A 17084-nucleotide genomic window follows, 5' to 3' on the forward strand; every position below is an offset into this window, starting at 1 on the left:
AACTGCTTAAATGACTAGATGTGTATGGGAATCTTTTGGTATGACAAAGGTAGACTAGTAATATAATTATTGAGGAAGGATATTCACCCTAGTGGCGTGGTTTGTCACCTTAGATGATTATTAAGGATTGACGTAGAAAGTCATTAATGATACAAACAACTATGAGACCTGAAAAATGATTACCAATTAATCGTGGAAAGGTGAAATTTGAAATCCCAGTTGCAGTTACAATTTGGAAGGATATGTGAGAAATCAATGAGGATATAGGTGACACTTAGAATGGGTGATGTGATTAAGTCAAGGATTGTAAAATTTAAGTTTGGAGGGAGTTACAAAATGATGCCATGACATTATGAGGTAATAATTGGGCACAAATATAGCCTAATGGAGTTAAATTATGGAACTTGGGAAAAAGGTGAAGCCTTGATTTAATAAAGATTGTGAATGTAGAGCGTGGAGAAAGATGAACTATTTTCATGGCCATTTGTACTGAAAGTCAACAAAACTATTTGAGTTACAAGACAAGAAAGACAATTAATCATGAATGTTAAGGGATTGTGGAATGTCATAAATATTGAATAGTTTTGTGTGTGGTATTATATATTGAGAATTTGATGCACAATATGGCAAGATTGTCCTAAGGTGGAACTTATTGGTCGAAGATAAATGTTAAAGGATAAAATGAGCTTGAAAATATTGACTCAGCTTAGTGCATATGATAAGCAAAAGAAAAGATATGCTTGGTCATGAAAATTGTGGGATAGGCCTGGAGGAAAGCCAAATGGTTGAGCATGATCCCTGTAGTAACTTTAAAGATGGAAAAACTTATTCGTGGAAGAAATTTCCAGCAACCACAGCACTATATCACTAACTCTTTAGCGCTGTAGCGTTGAAACTATCCCATGTCTAACAGCCGTGACATTACAGCACTAACTGTCTAGCACCGCAGCGCTACGAATACCTCATGTCTATGATGCATGAGCAAGATGGGAGTGGCATGATAATGAGCTTACAAGTTGAATTATGGTCATTGGTCATTGAGCTTTGTTATTTGGGAGATTAAATGTTCCAGAGAATGTTTACATGAATGAATTAAAAAGTTTCTTTGTTGCCTTATATATGGGCATATAATTAAAAAAGAAGTTGAAAGATTCTTGAGATGGCTACATTGAGATAAGATACCATGTGAAGTATTAGAATGAATAATATGTTGACCAAAGATAAATCCTAAGAAATAAGGGAGACGAGAGATTAAGCCTTGTCAAAGGCTAATGAAAAAGGGAGTGAAGAGTTAGATGAATATATGAGATATTGATAAGAGATGTCAATACCAAGTGATGGAAGTGTGAATGAAGGACTACAATAGTGGTATAGCAAATGGGTTTATCCAAAATATCGTTATGAGAATTTATAATTCTTATCTTGACTCAGCTAAATGAAGAGGGTTAGTAACAACACAAGGCCAATTGTCTAGCACATTAGAAACCTAGGAAGATGAATTGGGGATTGAATGGACGAGTATGTATTTATTTATCTTTAAGAATAAGTGCATGTCTATAGAACGATGTGCTCGGGATGTTAAGGAGCAAATAAGAGACTAAGTGTTTCAAGAATGCACAAACATCTTTGAAAAAGAATTACCAATCATACACGGTGAGTATAAAATGTAGGATTTTAAAAAAGAATTTGCTGAAGAGCCAACAGCTAAGTCACGGGTTAAGTGATCACATGCGATAAGACATAAGTTTAAGATAGGTGTCCCCAAGAAAATACTCAAAAGGAGTTTTGCTATGGATCTTGTGAAAGTAAGTATTAAGTTATGTGGTTATAAAGAATAAGTCGTAAGCTGAAAGTGAGATTCGTATTGACATTGAAAAGTACTTAAGGAGAACCTTATTTCAAGTCTTGCAGTTTCAAGTACAAACTATTGATTGGTCCAGGAAGAATGATGTCACATTAGTATGGAAGAATACAACAAAGGATGATTGAAGATAATCTGGATAATGAAGTCCGATAATGAAAACTTCCTAATGTAGTATGGAAATTAGAATTCGAAAATGCTTAAGGCATACATGATTTGAATGAGTCTAAGTTTTAAGTGACTCATTAAAGTCGAAATGTAACAAGGATATAATACATATATATGTTAGAGGTATGAAGAATAATTGAGAAATAAGGATGACTTTTAGAGATTGTGGTATTGCATAAAATACAATGATCCAATAAAGATAAACCTTTCAAAGATCAACGAGATTATAAAGCATATACGAATACCGGATTACAATTTAATGCAAATGACATTTAGCAAGTGAGATGTGATTAATGACATTGTGATGCAGGGATAAATAGTATGATGAAACTCAAGCATATAATTGGGAATGATATAAACAATATGAATGTATGCATAGGCATAACAAGAATGTTGACATGCACTATGAGGATTATTATATTGAATCTTGGATAGGGATAGGGATGAATAAAGGGAAATGTAGTCCAAGGCACGCAAACACATGGATCCCTATGCGTAACGAGGAATGTTGATATTTGGAAATGCATGTACGTACATATATGTGAAATTGATGACTTGACCAACTAAGGTGAAGAATTGTTCTCAGTAATTTGAGATTTGAACTTCATGTATTTGATGAGTTGTATAGATAGTACAATGGCAAGAAGTCCCAATATAAGTTAAACTATGATGATACAAGAAATTTTGGAAAATATAGTGAGAGAATGAGATTAAATGTAATCCATGGCGTGGGAATAATTGAAGTATGTGGCGTAAATGCAAGATAAACTTGAAGTATGTGGGAGTAATTGAAGGCATTAACCTTCCTCAACGTGGAGAACATGTACATAAATGAATATGGCATGTTTATAATGCTGTAGGCTACATAATAATGTATGGGGATAAGATGAATGAATGAATGTCGAAAAGCTTGGCAAGGAGCGAAATAATAAAATGGTGATTAAGTATATATAAGTATAATATGTGATCGAAATTTGTATGATTGAGATGGAGTTATGGTTCAAATTTAATGATAGTGATAGAGGCATGCTGGTGTCTCAATATAAAAGATCATGATTGTGAAGAGTATTGCTAATCTGATTCTAAAGGATAATGATAGACATAAGTGAAGTACTCAAGTTGAGCTGGAGGTAAACGAGGTGAATAAATTGAAATTCCTTATAAAAGGAGAAATGGAATAAAATCATAGAGTGAGGTTGATAAGTTGACACCGACGTGAATTTGAGGACAAATTCTATTTAAGTGGGGGAAACTATAATACCTCATACTTTGATATGGTGACTACTAAAGCTTATCGGATGCCAATTGAGGTTAATTATAATGTTTAAAAGTGATGACAGATGAAAAGAATAGTTTGGGATAAAATATTCCGCACGCGAAGAAATAATAATAAAATAATAATATTTTTATTGGAGAAGAATTTGCGAGATAAAAGTGATTCGGAAGTCAATTGAGGCATAATAAGGTATTTTGGGTACCAAGGAGACAAAAGGAGACAAGAGAAAATTTTTTAAATAAAATAATATTTTTTAATAAAATAATATTAAAATATTAATATTTTATTCAGTGTCAGAATTTTTCATGAAGAATGAGTATATGGGCAACCTAAGTGGGGGAGAAGAAGAATGAGAAAATTTCGAAAAAAAATGATATTAATGGGGTTGCGTGTCTTTATTAAGTAAAAATAGCGCGGGTAAATAAATATTTTAAATATTATCGGGATATCGCGTTGAAATACAATTTTGATATTTTGGTGGTATACGTATAGAGGAAGAAAGATAGATGAAAATCGAAATTTTTGACGTGTCAAAAAGATCGAATTTTAAAATATGAAAGTTGGAGGATTATGTAATGAAATTAAATGGAAGAAACAAAATAAACAAATAGTAAAATAATATTACAAGTATATATAAAAAAAAAAAAGAAGAAAGACCAACATGGGCAGCCGCCCATGTGGTCAATTAAAGATCAAGACATATTTTTTTTACGGTGGTAAAGGCCAACCAAGTTGGTAAGAAAGAATGAGATAAAGATGAAAGATAGAAAAGATAAGAAAGAAAAAAAAAAGAAAAAGTCAAAGTCGGTTAAGTGAAGAAGGAAAAAGGAAAAAGAGAAGTCGATTGTGAGAAACAGCAAAAGGAAAGCAAAAGAACAAAGGAAAGAAAAAGGAGAGAAACAGCTGAAGGAGAGAAAGAGAAAGAAGGAAGGAAAAAAAAAAAAAGTTGAGCGGTGAGGAAGAGAAAAAAGAAAGAAAAGGAAGGGAGAAAGAGCCGAGTTTGAGGGGGCGATTTTGCTGCCATTTAGGGAGGAAATGAGAGCTATTTTTCTGCCATTTTAAGGGAAAGAAAGGGTCGATTTTTGAAGGCTGAAAAGAGCAGTTTTAGCTGCTGATTTTTTAGGTTTTGGCTGCCGATTTTGAGGGTGAGATGAGCAACTTTAGCTGCTGATTTTTGAAGGCTGAAATGAGTAACTTTAGCTGTTGATTTTTGAGGTTTTGGCTGTCAGTTTTGAGGGTGAAATGAGCAACTTAGACTACTAATTTTTTAGGTTGAAAGGGACAAAAATTTGCTGTCGGTAGTGAGAGAGAGAGGAAGAGGAAATGGTGGCCAGCTTGTGAGTGTATGGAAGAAAAAAAATAAAAATAAATAAATAATAAACAATGGAAAGAGCCCATGAGAGGAGGTCCAAAGGCAACAAGGAAGTGTAGGCCCAAAAGAAAAAAAAGGTGGAGACTTGGGCTTAGGCCAACCTAGCCCAAATAAGTAAAAAGAAAATTTCCTTGCTTTTTATTGGGCTTGTTATGAAGTTAGATTAATTAGAGCTAGCCCACTTGTTTAGTTAAATTTTGGTTATTAGTGGTATGAATTAAATTTAAATTACTTTAATACAATATTTAAAAATTGTATTAGGATGTGTCATAGGACTAAAGTAAAGAGCAAAATATGAAATTGATGAATAATGCTCAAGTGAAGTTAAGAAATTTTAAATTATTCGTTATGAAGAATTATTGTTGTCTGAGGAATTTATTAGCATAATTTTGTTGAAAGTGTTAAGTTGAGTGGTATAATATTTGGAAGAAATAAGGAGAAATAATATGGATTGAAATTGGAAAATAATTAGATAAATTTGAAATGACTGTGGTTACCGTAAATATAGTTAATTCTGTGGAAATATAAGATGGATTTGGACGAAAATTATTTAGAAAGGTTGAAGTAGGCACGTGACATCATAAATAAGTTACCGGAGATATAAAATAACGAATTACGTACACAACTGATATAAGTAATTTCAGTAAAAATGTATTAAGATGTGAGTTAATTGAAAATGGTCTCATGATAGGGTGAAAAATATAAATTTAAGGATTAATTGATTGAAGTGCTACCCGTATACGTATATAATTAAACATATTGAGTTGGTATTATTACTAGGATGTGCAAAGGCAAGGTTAGAGTACTGTGGTGGCGTGCCAGAGTAAACAACGAGCGACCAACCAATGAAAATAGTTAGAGACACCTCTGAACAAATAACGACTTAATATCTCGTTGTTGCAAGGTGAGTGAACTTGCATTTCAAAATTTCTTTGGGAAATATAATTGTATTTGGATGAAACATTTGAATGATTTTATCCAACTTTTCTTTAAAAATGTGTGTCAGGGAACAAGCCCTTGATAAAATGTTTTGATGTTGTGAACAAGTGAAATATGCGAAAAGATAAATCCGTGTGCTCCTATATTATGTTGGTATGTATATATATGAATATATGTTGTTGATTGATGAATAATGTTGTGTGATTATGATGACCCGGCTATGTGCGAGTAGGGAGTGCGCATAAGCCGATGATGACCCGTCTATGTGCGAGTAGGGAGTGCACATGAGCTAATGATGATGACCGCGTTATGTGCGAGTAGGGAGTGCACATGATGATGAATGAAGTGGGGGTGGTGGACGTGTTTATATATGTTTATATAGGTATATGTGATAGAAAGTTTATGATTATAATATGTGATTGAAATGAATAACGAGAAACATTCTGTTTATACTGCCTTGCTTGGTTAATTGCTGAAAATTTACTTTCTTTCCAATTTCATGCTGAATACGGTTCCTTCATCATTAAATGATTTTACAACCAAGGGTTTAATGGAGCGATTTTAATAAGAACTTGAACTAAATGACATTGTTTTTTAAATAAGTGCATCATGTTTCCTAAACAATTTATTGTCATTGCTTGTTCCCTTTCTATGTTCACTCACTGAGTTTGTACTCACGTTTTCAAAATTCATGTTTTACGTTTCCTAAGTCAAAGGTGGTTGGATCTTAGGATGAGGTGTTTCTCCCTATCCATTGCTCGGTAGGTTTACCATGACATTAAATGTTAGCAATCGTGTCCTGAGTCACTCCGCTAACGGTCAAGTTCTAATTAAGTTTATATGAATACTTGTTTTGAAATGATGAGGTTCATTTGTCAAACTATATATGTGTATTATGGTTGATGATGCCATTCTAAATGCATAGTTGGGTTTTATGAATTGTTTTCAAAGGAATTATATTTGAACGCTACAGATTTTGAACTTTAAAAGAGTATGGATTAATGTATAAGATTCTATAAAGAGGCTTGCTTGGGCTTAGTGGGCTGAGCCCATTGGGCCCTTGCGTCGGTCATGGCTCGAAAATTGGGCTGTGACACTACAGTTGAATCTTTCACAAATAGTTTCACCTTAAATGCGATTCTTATTCAGCTAGAGGATGTGCCACTACTCAGTATTGGAAGAAAACCACGAATTGGTAACATGGTCTTCCTTTGAGCATGCTTCATTTTAATAAACTAGCTTTTGGTCCGCAAATCATTTTTATTAACATAATATCCAAAAAGTCATTAAATTATTCAGAAAAATTCAAATAATCCTTTATACTTTTATTACGTTTAATCAATTTTTTGTACTTTTATTTTGAGCTAAATAAGTCATTATATTTTTATTTTAAGTCAAATAAACCGTTATGACTAATGATTAATTTAGTCAAAATATTATTTGTCATTATATGTTGTGTGACGTTGATATGACATGCTAATATATCATAATTGATGATGATGTGATATGTTGATATATCATAATTGATGATAACATGATATGTTAATTATATATTTGGTAAAATAACATGACCATATGACAAATTTTCACCTTCCACATTAACATCATTTCAATATCATGTTGATATAAAATGATAAATAACATTCTGACTAATGAAATTGATTAATAATTAATCATAAAGATTTATTTGATCTAAAATAAAAATATAAAAACTTAATTGAATGTAATAAAATAATAAAAATTTATTAAATTTTTTAAAAAAATTTAATAATTTATTTGAGTATTACGCTCTTTCATATTTAATAAATGTTACCTTAACTATAACTTTAAAAAAAAAATTAAAATAGCAATTTTACCAACTTTGCATAGACCACGTGTGCTATCATAAGGTTCTGAATTAACTTTTGCCTAAGCAGCTAGCTAGTTGAAGCCTAGAAGCGAAATTGGCAATTGATTACTCTCCGTCCTTTCTCGTTGACTTTTACAAAACTTTTGAATTAATTTTTGTTTCACATGCTTGGATTTTAATTTATTTTCTAATCACGAACTTGAAAATTTTAAATCCACAATCCTAAAATAAATTTTCTAATTTAGAATACACTTTTACACTTTTGATTCCTTTTTTTATTATTATTTCTATGAAATCATTTGCATCTTTTTTCTAACCCTAGGTTATAAGAGGAACCAACATCATTACAAAAATGATTTTTGTTTAGACATGTCCATGAATACCTTATAATTAAGTACTTTGCATTATCCATTTCAATTAAAAAGAATAAGGTATCTTATAGTCGAGTTTGGATAATAAAACTACAACCAATCACAGGTTTGAGTAGTAATCTTAAAATACCCATTACTCGAACTCAATTATAAATAATAATTTTTAATATTAAATTTTAATTATATATATTATATTTTGTTAATAAATTTTTTATAATTAGCGTTATACTTACTAAATTTCATTAATTATTATAAATATGATTTTAAATTCTAATTTATTTCTTATGAATTAAATTAAATTAAATTTATTAATTTAATTTTCATTAATAATATACATATAAAATTGATTTTAAACTTATTTTAATTTTATATATAATGAATACAAATATTTAACAGTTAATGTTTAAGATATCCGAGTGCTAGTTTAGACTTAGAAACAGGTACGTCACTTTTGTTTTTCAAATTTGAATCGAGGCCAACACTATAACAAGAAAAGCCCAGGACCCGAAGAGCCCAACATCCCACTTGTATCAGCTGTTGTAAGTAAAACCAGAAACAAAAACAAGAACTTAAAACAAAACAGCGTCCCCTGGAGGGAGTTCCGCAAAATTGTTTTATTCCCACATGTAAATGGTTCTTGGCTCCAGCTCCACTCCCAGCAGCTTCCGCAGCTCATTCCTAAATTTGACCCTTCTCTCTTTCGAGGCATTGGCCTCGTACACGCTATCTTACTAACTAGCACCCTTGGGGACCTCTCTATCTCTTAAACTGTTTCTTGCTTTTATTTGTTTTATTTTTCCTTTCAAAACTTGGAAAAGAAAGAAAAAGAAAATACTGTTAGATCGAGGTTTCGGATTCCTTTGTTAGATAATGGCGTTAAGGTTTCACGCCGGAGATGTTTCCGGTTTCAAATTCTTGTTTTCCTTGGCGATCATGTATGGTCTCATGTCGGTCCTGGTTCACTCCGTGCTTTACATGAAGTTCATCCAGCCGTTGGGAATCGACGCGCCTCTCGATCGCTTCTCCGAGGCCAGAGCTATCGAGCATGTTCGAGTATTGTCACATGAAATCGACGGTCGACAAGTGCGTCAAAATATCTTTAGTTTGTTTTTCTTTTTATTTAGTTCTTTATGCGGATGAAGATTTCAATGATTTCTTATATTGTATCTTTGTTTGTCTACACTAGTTTTGAGTTATCGGTTTTATTTTTTTTATTAAATCCTTTAAAATTCAAATTGGATTGGTTGAAGGTTAGTTGAAATGAAGATGAACTCTGGGGAAAAAAATGGAATAGAAATTGCTAACGATTTTTTATTGCTGTATCGTGTGATATAGAAGAAGTCAATATTTATTTATGTGCTGTTTTCCTTTTCCAAAAGGAAGGGCGTCCGGGTTTGAGAGAAGCAGCTCGGTATATTAAGGCACAGTTGGAAACGCTGAAGGAGAGAGCTGGATCTAATATTAGGTTGGTAAACATTTGTTCTAAGGCTGAATTGTTTGATTTTCAAATGGATTTTGTATTTCTCATTGACTATTTAAAGTTGTTCACTTAACTTGATTTAATTCATTAATTGGCAGAATTGAGGTCGAAGAGAATGTTGTTGCTGGATCATTCAATATGATGTTTTTAGGCCACAGCATATCATTGGGTTACAGAAATCATACCAATATTGTAATGAGGTAAATTTCTAATACTGATTACGATTCTCTGGATTGGATTTAGATAGCAGTACTATGCCAATCATTCAAGGAAGGATTTGGAAGTTTCCTTTCTTTCCTTTTGCCTCTATCAGTTATTATTTGGGCATCCACTTTGCATGCAAGTGGGGACCATTTTTAATCATGGGGGCCACTCAAATTTTACAGCGGGCCATTTGTGTCAATACCTTTGTAATGTAATGAAAGAAATAATAGTTGGGAAAATTCATATCATTTATGGTGATACTGATTCTTTTATACTGCATCAGCAAGCCATAGTTACACTTGCATCTTCTGTATCATTTAAGGTGTTAATGTAGTGTGTGAAATTTTGTTATTTTGATCATGGATAAGAAAATCAAACAACACATCGGAAAGGTTTAAAGTGTTTCACTCACAAAAATGAAGGGAAAAGAGTTATTGATATCATTGTTTAAGACATTGTAAAAGTAGTGAGTAAATAGTGGCTTATCTTAATCATAAAAATCAATGTCAGAGGATTGATTAGGTTTTAGATGTCCAAATCTATGTATGTTTTGCACTTTAAGAGGCAATTAACCATTACTTGCATCTTTGGAGTTGGAGATAGTAAAGCACTCTGTTTTACTTGCAACTTTTTGGCAAATGCCATTATCATCTTTCTTTTATATAATGACAGGCTATCTTCAATAGATTCACAGGACACCGATCCATCAGTTTTATTGAATGCTCATTTTGATAGTCCACTTGGTTCCCCTGGTGCTGGTGATTGTGGTTCATGTGTTGGTAAGAACATTCAATATGTTTAGCTTGATTGCTGAAATTACACTTTCTATTTTAGTAAAAACATGTTCATGATGCTTTATGTTTTTGCAGCATCATTGCTGGAAATTGCGAGACTAACCATAGACTCTGGCTGGGTCCCACCTAGGCCTATTATTTTACTATTTAATGGAGCAGAAGAAGTTTTTATGTTGGTAAGAAATATTCAACTTTTTTGAAAATAAACTGTTATTTCAACTGAGACTACTATAGTTTTATGAAATTCTTTAATTTGTCATGAGTGATAAATTACAAAACTTTTAGAGATAATGCCTGAATTTGTGGTAGTTGACATATATTTTGGGACATACCAAAGAAGAAACTTAGTTAATTCTTTTGGGAGAATGGGAAATGGTTGACAAAACTTTAAACATCTTACTAGGAAGAATAGCAAGGAGGGTATGTCTGGGAGGAAAGGAAATGTAAACCAAACTGACAAAATCAAGCCTCAAAATTTTGCTGGCTGACATTATTTTGTTAACTTTGTCTGAAGATCCAAATCTTGTTGAACATCCTATTCATATAGATTTATGAAATGTTTTTTGCTTCTGATATATTAGGGTGCACATGGCTTCATGAGGACACATAAATGGCGTGATTCCATAGGAGCTGTTATAAATGTGGAAGCATCTGGAACAGGAGGTCCTGGTAGGATATAAATCAATGCTAATGTTTTTTTTTTCTCCCAAGTTTTAAAATAATAGTTCATACCTAGTTATGATGACATTGCCTGGGAACAAAGCTCACTTTGTTTCCGTGAAGTAATCAAGAATTGCTTGTGATAAATAAAGTGATAACTTATTTCATACACATATCTGCTTATAGCATAGAATATTCTGTTATAACATGATCATCATAATTTCCTAAAATGATTAATTGAGATAAATATAAAAAATTTCTACCTTACATGGTGAAGTTCTATTTTCTATTTTCAATGCCTAAGTTACATGTGTGTGGACATTACAGATCTGGTATGCCAATCTGGACCTGGTTCTTGGCCTTCTTTTGTCTATGCTCAATCGGCAATATATCCCATGGCACATAGTGCAGCTCAGGTTTTACTTTATCCTTTTCTAGTTTAGATTCTATGATATGGGTGAGCATTCATTTTCTAGGAGTAATTCTATTGCTCTCATTTATAGTTTAAATATATTTCCTTGTGAAGGTTATCATGGTGTAATTTATTTCAGCTGACCCTGAAATTATGTATACTTGGTTCCTATCCGTTAAGCCCGAGTTTTTTATTTCATCTGCTTAGGTTGATGTTGTAACTGAGTCAATCATGGTTTATTTATTATCCTTGCAGGATGTTTTCCCTGTTATTCCTGGAGATACGGATTACAGGATATTTTCCCAAGATTATGGCAACATTCCTGGCCTGGATATTATCTTTCTTCTTGGTGGTTATTATTACCATACCTCATATGATACGGTGGACAGACTATTGTATGCATTACAACTGCTCCTGTGGTAGAGGATCACTTTAGTGGAAATTTAAGCATTTTGGTCATTAAGCACTTCCACTCATGTATGTGCCTGTTTTCAATACAGACCTGGTAGCATGCAAGCACGTGGAGACAATTTGTATAACACAGTGAAGGCCTTTGCTGAGTCTCCTAAGCTTAAAAATGCTCTTGAAAGAGAATCCTTTGGTATTAGTGATGACTACAATGATGAACGGGCGATTTTCTTTGATTACTTAACTTGGTTCATGGTATGTTTTGTATGTGTATAATAAGCACTTTTCTCTAGAGTTGTTTATCCTTGGATGATAATTATTTAATGATCATAAGTGTTTTACTCTGATTATGAATGTTTCAGATATTCTACTCAAGAAGGGTAGCTGTGGTACTTCATAGCATCCCCATTGCCATTTTCCTAATAATGCCTTTCTATTTACGTTTGAATTGTGGGTTATGTTGTTGTTTTTCAACCTTCTATGATTTTGTAAAAGGTAAAATGACTGCATATAATTAATTTATTTGAAATTATTCATTTGACAGTCCTTACCCCGTTATGCATTCCATTGTTATATTTAATTACTTCAGTGAGATATTACTATAAGTAATTAATAATTTCCTTTAACAAGTTCTGCTTCTCTGATTCTAATTACATCTTGGTAATTCTCTTCAAGCTGTTGAGGAATGCTATAATGTTTTCAAATGTTGATTTTGCAGGAATGATCCTCCATGCTACTGGAATTATGCTGGCTATTATTTTCCCAGTGTTATTTTCCATCCTGAGATTGCTATTTTCCAGTTATGCAATGAACTGGTTGGTTGTATATCTTAAGCTGAAGATGAACATGCAATATTTTCTCATAGTATTAATTAGATGATCAAATGTTTGAAACATTGGGTTGATATGCAGGTTTGCAAATCCCTACTTGGCTTTCATGATGTTCATTCCCATCTCGCTTATTGGTCTATTGATCCCTAGAATAGTTTGTCACCTTTTCCCCCTCTCTCAAGATGCTTCAGTTTTCAAGACATCAAAGGAGGTAAACTTTGTAGATTCAAATTTTCTTGAAAGAAATTGACTGAGAGCTAGCCTATTGCATGGTGTTCTTCTGCACAGATTGTTCCTGCGTGGTTTTGTCATGTAGGAGCTTATACTGTGATTACCGTAAAGTTTCCTAAGTTTTAGTCAAGTTTTGCAGCTGATCTCACTTAACCATGCCTAATGCATAAAACCTGGTATGCTGAACATATAATTTTAAGTGGACCTGCAAGACTCATGATAATGCACTGACTTATGCCCACCTATGTAAAAATTTTACAGTGACCAGCTCAGCTATGTTACATGTGACAGTTTTAGATGTGTTTGGGTAAAATTGTTTATGTGTATATATATGCATGGCATGTGGTTAGTGAAGAGGTATATGATTAAATGAATCTTACAGATGCTATCTGATGAGGCAAGATTCTGGGGTGCATTTGGATTTTATGCTTCATTAACTTTGGTAAGTCGTGTGATCACTGTCATTTGCTAGTCATAGGTTTTCATTGCATGGATTTCATCAAATTCTATGAATTGTAAAATTTGAAATGCAGGCTTATCTTGTAGCTGGGTTAAGTGGGGGTTTCTTGACCTTCTGCACGTCTGCTTCTATGCTTCTTGCATGGATCTCCTTTTACCTATCAATCACGTTTTATGGTCATCAGTCAGTCAGGTATTCTTTTTAATAAATTTGCAATTGCATATCCTGTTCTTGAAGTATGGGCATGTGGTTGTTTCCATTGTTCATACACCGAGCTTTTATTTGATGGAGCCCATTGTTAGTTATTTATGTCTTATTAACAGAAAGTTTTGGTGATTCCATTTCTTTTCTCCTTGATTGGATACCCAACACCAAGGAAGCACCCGAGCATTTGGCTCATTGGTTGGTGCATGATCCCCCTGCCTGAAGAGCAGGGTTCGAATCCCCCCTTCCCCAATTATAAAAAAAAAAAAAAACCAACACCAAGGAAATTGATATCCTGTCATTGCTATAGAGCTTCTGAATTTGAGGTTTGGTACATTGTTTATTGTCTATATTTGTTCCTGAAAGTTCTTATGTTTGGAAGTAAATGTCCTCTAGCATTCTTGTACTTCTTCCTCTAGTCATAAATTTCTATATTGTTCTGCAAAACAGTATTAAAATATTATTAAAAACAGAATATAGTCTAATTAAAGTTGTTTGTTTCAGGTCAACAGTTTTTTATGTGATACCTCTAATTCCATGCCTTACATACTCTGTTTATTTTGGCGGGTTTCTTCTTCAATTTTTGATTGAGAAGATGGGAATGATGGGTGCTGTTCCACCCCCGTATGGTTAGTTTTTCTGGACCTATATTTTGTTGCTAATTTTGGTTCTATAAGATTTGTATGGATCTGACTAAAAGATTTACTTTAATAAATATTTTACTGAATTAATATGGGAATTTTCCTTCATAAAGACAAGGTTGACTGGCTGCTTTTGTCCAGGCAGCTATGCATTAAATTTTCAGTATATATTACATTATCTTTTTTATTTCTTCATTTTTCCTGTAACAAATCGATAGTTAAACATTTGGTTATGCTGTATAGGAGTTTTACTGTAACAATATTCATAAATCCCAATGGCAAAATCCAATGATCTTTAGATTTTTGCCTTCAGGGTATTACATAACTGATATTGTGGTGGCATCAGTAGTTGGTGTTGTTACTGGTTGGTGTGTGGGCCCCCTACTACCTATTTGCGGTGATTGGTTAGCCAGGTCATCCATCTTGCAATTCTTTCTCCATCTTAGTGTGATTGCTTTGGCTCTATCTTCGCGGTTCTTTCCATATAGTACAGATGCACCTAAGAGAGTTGTTTTCCAGCATACATTTCTGACTGCAGGTATTTAAAAATTGCAGTTACTATTCAGAAGCCTCTTGAAACCTGTATGAGTTTAGATCATTATACTGCATTAATGTATTTATATGAGCTATTCCATTTTATTAGTGATTTTGATGTCTCAATATTTGGTTGATGTTTAGAACTCTAATGTCCTCTAAGTGGAATAGTTGTAATGCTGTAATTTCTAAAAACTCTTTTACTTCTGGGCTTCACAGATGCAAATCAGGTTGTTGATTCAAGTTATGACTTTTCTGTGGTGGATTCCAATTCTTTGCTGTTTCTGTTTAAATATGCACCTGAAGTGGCAAAGGAGTTGCACATTGGTCCAGAGTTTTCTTTTGACACTGCTAACATGTCTAACCAACAGACTTTTATGGTAAGTAATATTTAGTTAATAAAAATTTACATAACCCATAATAATATATGGATTAGGAAGAGAAAATTTGGTCTCCCTTTTAAAACTTGGATGCATATGCTTGCAATGGTTGGTTCCTTGTGTGCACCTGCTTTACACAATTGCCTCCACTCTCTCTTTTCCCTGCCCTTGGTGTGATATCATTTTCTTTCTCCTTACTAACTTCTTCAGAGGGAAATTCCCTTTCTTTGAGGCACATATATAACTGTTTGTTCTCCAGCCTCAAACAATGCATTGCAACAAATTCTTTGATAATTTATCAAGAGGCTCATTAGGGCTTCGTTCACCGAAGGTCTGTCTATACTGGTTGTACTCTATGCCTGAAAATTTCCCTAGGGTATTGAACCTGTCACATTGGATGGAGAAATAATACCTTTTATTCTCATGGCAGTCATTTATTCTTTATTTGGTTTTCAAATCAGTGTTATTTGTTTCCTTTGTATTAGTTTTCTGTGGCCTTTCACATTTTTACTCTTTGGAATTTATTTAATGGAAGAGAACTTTTAAATATCATCATCAGTGAATTTGGCTAATGGGAATTTATTTCCTTGCAGGCACTTTTTCCAGTTTCCCTTTTGTTTTCAAGAAGTTTGAAGTTCCCCGCAAGAAGTGATGAGATTTTGAAGCAATATAGACATTTTCCTCATTTGTATGCTTATAAGCCACAAAAGATGTTAAGCGATGGATCTCGGAGAGTTTATTTGGAACTTTCCTTAGGGTGAGTTAAGGCTTTTGAAAGCTGTGGACTGTTCTTGGTCTGCATATACAAGCACTAGAAATTTGATGATGCAGATTCTTAAGTTTTATAGACTCTATATATATATATATTCATTTGCATCCTTGCAGCTCCTTAGAGGAGGTTTGGGTTGCTGTCCTTAACATTACTGGCCCTTTATCTAGTTGGTCATTTGCTGACAATAAGCTACCAGGTGCATAAAAATGTTCTGTTCGATTTCAGTTCTCCATTGAAGCTTATCCTCTGGTTGATATGATTCATTGAATGATAAATTTTTCAGTCCCGGAAAACGCTGAAGGTGGTCCACCATCATACATTTGTAGACTTACTGGAGCCAGTCATGAAAATTGGACCTTCTGGTTGGAGGTACAGTTCTATTTCAGTTCTACATTGAAGCTTATCCTCCCCATTTCCAAAGAACCTTTGTTTTCGCTGTATGCATATGATCCATGCCTAACTTCTCACATGGGCACTGCAGGCTAGCAATTCTGGAGATATAAGGGTGGATGTAGCGGTGCTTGACCAAATATTGGTAGATGAAGCAAAGAAGTTGAAGGGACTTTTCCCGGTCTGGGCAGATGTGACTGCTGGTTCTAGTTTTTTGTCCAGCTATGTCTTTTAATGTTTATTCTGGAAGTCTTTCTTACACTAGATAAGCTCATAAAAATAAGTAAACTCATTATATTAACCTCTTGATACCATTGCCAGAACTCTTCCCCTACTGAAATTATGCAACAAATAAAATTCAGGCTTGTTTCAGTTTATGGGGAGAGATTCTCTTTCATTCCTTCTCATTCCACCACTTTAAAAGCTCAATTTTTTTTTTTTATAAAACAATTAAATACTATATTAAAAGCGAATTATATGAAGTTTCATTGTTATTGACACCTCTTAACATTTTATAGAAAAGGGCAATTTAAATACATTTTTATGGCTATTGGACAATAAAAACATGATGGAAACTAAATTTTAAAGCTTTGTATTTAATGTATTGTTAGTGTATAATATTTATAATATTATTCTTCAATCACATGAGATCACTTCATAAATATGAAAAGATTAAAATTTTAAAAAAATTAAATAAATATTTTTAAAATTAAGAGTATTTAGTTTTTAAGTTTTTTAATTTTTAAATTTATTTATTAATGAGATAATAACAATTAAGTCACTAATAGTATAATTTTATACACTGACAATGTATAAAATATAAATTTAAATTAATAATTTATTTTATG

General features: G+C 33.0%; 1 protein-coding gene across 1 annotated transcript; it reads left to right on the top strand.

Annotated features, from left to right (window-relative positions):
• Window positions 8432–16643, top strand: LOC18609025 (endoplasmic reticulum metallopeptidase 1). The gene is made up of 21 exons (XM_007043990.2): window positions 8432–8919; window positions 9216–9301; window positions 9415–9516; window positions 10193–10299; window positions 10390–10490; window positions 10896–10983; window positions 11302–11390; window positions 11642–11781; window positions 11887–12049; window positions 12157–12289; window positions 12513–12609; window positions 12706–12835; window positions 13238–13297; window positions 13389–13507; window positions 14024–14148; window positions 14474–14698; window positions 14914–15074; window positions 15668–15831; window positions 15960–16042; window positions 16130–16215; window positions 16328–16643. Exons 1-21 carry the CDS (start codon window positions 8707–8709, stop codon window positions 16469–16471), a joined length of 2616 nt encoding a protein of 871 aa, XP_007044052.2. The 5' UTR covers window positions 8432–8706; the 3' UTR covers window positions 16472–16643.

The sequence above is a fragment of the Theobroma cacao genome, chromosome 2, assembly GCF_000208745.1.
Source record: "Theobroma cacao cultivar B97-61/B2 chromosome 2, Criollo_cocoa_genome_V2, whole genome shotgun sequence".
In the NCBI taxonomy this organism is placed as follows: domain Eukaryota; kingdom Viridiplantae; phylum Streptophyta; class Magnoliopsida; order Malvales; family Malvaceae; genus Theobroma; species Theobroma cacao.

Bases quoted from the DNA above. Each gene is read 5' to 3' on its own strand.
- LOC18609025 (XM_007043990.2), top strand. From the start codon at position 8,707: ATGGCGTTAAGGTTTCACGCCGGAGATGTTTCCGGTTTCAAATTCTTG. The intron at 10,300-10,389 runs GTAAGAACATTC...ATGTTTTTGCAG, and splicing joins TGATTGTGGTTCATGTGTTG to CATCATTGCTGGAAATTGCG. The intron at 12,610-12,705 runs GTTGGTTGTATA...GTTGATATGCAG, and splicing joins TCCAGTTATGCAATGAACTG to GTTTGCAAATCCCTACTTGG.